We start from the raw sequence: 4351 nt of genomic DNA, 5'->3' as shown, positions 1-4351 counted from the left end.
CCAGATTACTGGTACGTGTGTTTTCAACATAAGCTACAGTCTGTTTAGCTGAACATTTCTCATCATAAGAAGCAGGGGCACCATCCTGAGCATAAGCACCAACTGATATAGCATATATACTCTGGGAATAACCATCAGCTGCACAAGTGTCAAGCTCAAATCCTCCTCCATTTCCAGCAGCAAATGTAACAATGTTCCCCCTACCATTTCTCCCCTTTTGTTAATTATAATTAATGTACAATTAATGCATTGTTTGTTGCAATATTCTTTCCTACCATTTCAGCTCCTTCTTTCAATGCTAATGATGACAGGTATCCTGGCCCACCAATAGTGAAACCTGAATCAGGTGGTCCCCAACTGTTACTGTAAATATCAATATTGTCACGAGAATAACTGAGAGCAGATGAAACAGTTATATCTGTGATATCTCCTCCCAATAAACGAAGACCTGTTATAATTAGATAGGTAATGAATGGATAAAGTATATGAATTCAATCCCCTTACCTGCCACAGAGGCATCATAAGCTACACCTACTCCACAAACATTATTATCACGGGCCATGACAATTTCACCAGCACAAGCAGTTCCATGAGATGATCCACTTGGAGGAGAAGGATCACTAATATTTTCATTAAAATTATAACTGGAAGCTGACACCTACAATTATATCAAAATAAAAAGAGGGAGAGATGAAAATTAAAATATATAAACTAAACAAAATGTACTTTATTGGTAACTAACAGAATAATATTTATGATAATATATTTATAATAATAATAAATAATATTTAGTACTAATTAAATTAATTTATAACTACCGTATAGCTGGAAAAGTTTGAGGGAATTATATTTTGCAATTTTTTTACCAATATAGCAAATTTTGATGTTTGTGGAATTTAATTTTGCTGGTGTAGGAGTAAACTGTTGATACATCCATTACCTATAATGCTTTGTGGAATTAAATTATGTGCTTTTATGATGAACGGCAAACAGCAAAATTGAATTTCAGCAAATATTTCCAGCTGTACGGTAATCAAAATATTTAGCATAACTTGGCAAGCTTGTAAGTCCATTCATAAAATTGATTATCTCAATGCTCACTTACATAGTTATTCCTTAGGTCGGTATGATTATGTTGCACTCCTACACAAAAATGACTAATGCCAACTCTAGAATGTATCATCTTACCATCATCCACGACACCAACTAATATTCCATTTCCAGTATATCCTTGTATCCATGCTGGTTCTGCATTCAGATCAAGGTAAAGGTTTGTCTCATTCGTCTGACCAGTATTGTTCTACAATAAAAATCCAGCTCTGAATAATCTTAGTGAACTTTACTCAAATTGATAATATACTATTATTTACAGTATATCTAAATATGGTATTATCAAGAGTAAATAATACTTAAATAATGCTATTATTGATAGTATATTGATAATACACTATACTCTGACTAATACTATCTATTATACTATTTACGATGTTACTTACAACTGTCCACTGACTGCACCACAGTGGATCTGTCTGACATGTTGGTTGAATATACTTCTTTTCCCAATTATGCAAACTCTGCTGCTGTACATACCCTACCTGCATGAAGATGTAGTTATACTCTGATACAGTATGTACATGTACTCAAGTATAAAAAAGAATATTAATTATTAATAACAATAATTACAAGCATGATATGAGACCATTGTAATGTATGTAGTAATGAAAACACATTCCTGTAAAAAGGGTACATAAAAACATCCACTTTCTACGAAATGAGAGTAACAAGGAAAAGAAAGAGGAAATGAAAGAGAGGAAATAAATGAAATAATGAGTACAAAAAATGAATAATATTATAATAAGATAAACAAATAAGATAATAAGTACTCATGAGATCTAATGCAAACAGTAGGTACATCACAGTTGCAGATATCACATAGTCCAGTAATAATAAAATGCCACATGATAGCTTTGCCATTACAAGTAAGGAAAGAAGGAGTGTCAAATTACTTTATACCACACAAATAATCAAACAAAATTACTTTTTTTGCGCTAAACCAAAATGTATTGGTACATGAGCAGAGCTGTAAAATCTGCCGACTAATTTCTATATATATCCATTGTAAATGCAGTTGGAGCAGGAAGAACAAATAAACATTTGTAAAGACCTGTGCAAAAATATTTGTTGCCAACAAAACAGCAACATGTTGCCAAGGCTTTTTATTCTTGAGAACATTTTGCGACAGTAGCCGCAAAATTTTTTAGCAAAATGTTGTCTAGTGTATGCTTGGCTTCACCTTTATCTCTGACTTGAGGGCACTTGTCATGTATTGCACTTCAGTACCAGATTTAATGTTTTCATTAACGCTGTGAATAGAGGAGCTCATTTTAAAATGATAAATATTAGCAAAGGCACCAACCTGGCAATGATAACAATTATAATATTTCATTAAGTGATATTTATCTCTTACTCTTCCCATGTTAGTGAAGCCATGTCTCTCTGCAATCTCATTAGCAGCTTCAATTCCACCATGAACCTCAACAGCCCAGCTATCAGTAAAGACTGCTACTGGCAGTTGGGCCTGGCCTTCAATGTATGCACCAACATCAGCAGCAACAATACTGAGAGTAAGAGTTAGAGCTAACAAAAACAATGAGGGGGTCATCTTCTCCGACAATACCTGCACTCTGCAGAATTATGTTGTTTTATATACAACCACATTGATCTAGTTCATTGTCACACCCACTTACTTGATTAAACATACAAAATTACTGGAATGGATTATTATGTTGATTTACTGCTTATAATAACAAGTCAGTGTTTGCTATAAGGACTGTATGACTTAGTATAAGAATGTTCTGTCACCACAAATTCTACATATTACTGATGATATCATTTATACAAAGGAGAACATAACCAATAGAAGCTACAACTTCTAACACAAATTTAAAGGTGAATTATAGCTATTAGTTCCTTTTTCCACGAGGTTTTCTACCACGCCCACCCATTGTTCTCTTTCCACGTCCACCAGTTGTTGTTGCCCCTCCCCTCACACTTTTCCTTGCACCCTTGCGTTTATTTATCTGTCGCCTTTCCTTCATAAAATTAATTTTTTGTCTCTTGCGAAGGATCTCGTTCACGCTTTTAATCTCGCTCTTTACTCTCCTCCCTGTTCCTCCTGCCCCTCCGGTTGACTGACGAGGATTAAAACGTCCTTTTCTTCTCGCAAATCCTTTTAATAAGTGACACATTAATTACAATAACTTATAATCTTACTAGCAGGTGGAGTTTCGCTATCCATGGAATTACCTTCAACTTTGTTCTTTGTCTTCCAAGTTTGATATCTAAAGAGAAAAATATATTCACCTTCTTTAATTCACTCTCTCTCTCTCTCTCTTGTTCTTCTTACAATCCTGTTTTATATGTTGAGGATATCCACCTTCCACTTTCTGTCTTTATCTTTTTGGTGCTGCTCTCTTTTCCAGACTCTGTCACAAACCTCTTTCTCTTTCTATCCCTAAAACAATCAAACAATCAAATCTTCAATTACTCTTAATCCTTCTCTTTTCTTCCTTAATTGATATTCTCTCCCTCCCTCCCTCCCTCCCTCTCTATATATATATATATTTACCATTTTCTTATTCTTTTTGCTTTTTGCATGTCATTATTTTCATCTCCTGTCAAATCGAGTACAGCACTTGAAGCTGCTTCTTCAAAATGATCAATTGATAGACTGAAATAGAAAGAATTATTAATACACTTGTCAGTGAAACAGTAAAATAATAATAATAATAGTAGTATGGTATCAATATTATATTTAATCATAACAATACTTGTCCCCTCTCTTTCAATGATAATTGTCATACCCTTTCTCTGTGTGATGATCTGATGGTTTATAATTAATGTAAGGCTGTGGAGCTGTCACTGATTCTGTAAGAAATTTAAAAAATACATGCAAATTATCACAATTATAACAATAAATGGAAAAACTTTCTTACATGTATATGGGTTTAAAATTTAGTGGCTAGGTTACTGCGAAAAAAGTTGCAGAAAGTGCCAGAAACATGTTTATGCATCAAAGAACCATTTTGAAGCAACTTTAAAAATTTGTAAAAAATCTAATTTTGACTCAAAATCTGCTCAAACTTAAAACAAGGCATTTTGAAATGATAAATATTAACAAAAGCACCAACCTGGCAATATCATGATATTTTATTAAGTATTATTTATTCTTACTCTTCCCATGTTAGTGAAGCCATGTCTCTCTGCAATCTCATTAGCAGCTTCAATTCCACCATGAACCTCAACAGCCCAGCTATCAGTAAAGACTGCTACTGCAGCTGGCCGTTGGTTC

General features: G+C 33.8%; 2 protein-coding genes across 2 annotated transcripts in view; both read right to left on the bottom strand.

The window, feature by feature from the left end:
* Window positions 1-2718, bottom strand: part of LOC105314923 (neuroendocrine convertase 1-like) — a 4174-nt gene extending 1456 nt beyond the window's left edge. Inside the window, exons 1-8 of the mRNA XM_011409358.1 lie at window positions 2678-2718; window positions 2468-2618; window positions 2294-2416; window positions 1189-1300; window positions 1106-1143; window positions 505-658; window positions 276-448; window positions 38-214 (exon numbers count right to left, since the gene is read on the bottom strand). Coding sequence (XP_011407660.1) covers window positions 38-214; window positions 276-448; window positions 505-658; window positions 1106-1143; window positions 1189-1300; window positions 2294-2416; window positions 2468-2618; window positions 2678-2718 — 969 coding nt within the window. The remainder of the gene's footprint in view (window positions 1-37; window positions 215-275; window positions 449-504; window positions 659-1105; window positions 1144-1188; window positions 1301-2293; window positions 2417-2467; window positions 2619-2677) is intronic.
* Window positions 2719-2853: 135 nt separating this feature from the next.
* LOC109588132 (ATP-dependent RNA helicase DDX54-like) lies at window positions 2854-3979 on the bottom strand. The gene is made up of 5 exons (XM_020004316.1): window positions 3864-3979; window positions 3629-3730; window positions 3407-3514; window positions 3274-3341; window positions 2854-3229 (listed from the first exon to the last, which is right to left on the bottom strand). Exons 2-5 carry the CDS (start codon window positions 3655-3657, stop codon window positions 2964-2966), a joined length of 471 nt encoding a protein of 156 aa, XP_019859875.1. The 5' UTR covers window positions 3658-3730; window positions 3864-3979; the 3' UTR covers window positions 2854-2963.
* Window positions 3980-4351: the final 372 nt, after the last annotated feature.

The sequence above is a fragment of the Amphimedon queenslandica genome, unplaced genomic scaffold, assembly GCF_000090795.2.
Source record: "Amphimedon queenslandica unplaced genomic scaffold, v1.1 AMPQUscaffold_12272, whole genome shotgun sequence".
Lineage (NCBI taxonomy): Eukaryota > Metazoa > Porifera > Demospongiae > Haplosclerida > Niphatidae > Amphimedon > Amphimedon queenslandica.
Note: the sequence above shows the minus strand (reverse complement) of the source record. Positions and strands in the feature narration are given on the sequence as shown.

What these genes read in the sequence shown, in the direction of transcription:
- LOC109588132 (XM_020004316.1), bottom strand. Translation starts at nt 3,657, where the DNA reads ATGCAAAAAGCAAAAAGAATAAGAAAATG. An exon ending in GCAAAAAGAATAAGAAAATG is followed by an intron (nt 3,515 to 3,628) that starts GTAAATATATAT and finishes TGATTGTTTTAG; the next exon opens with GGATAGAAAGAGAAAGAGGT. An exon ending in TAGCGAAACTCCACCTGCTA is followed by an intron (nt 3,230 to 3,273) that starts GTAAGATTATAA and finishes ACTTATTAAAAG; the next exon opens with GATTTGCGAGAAGAAAAGGA.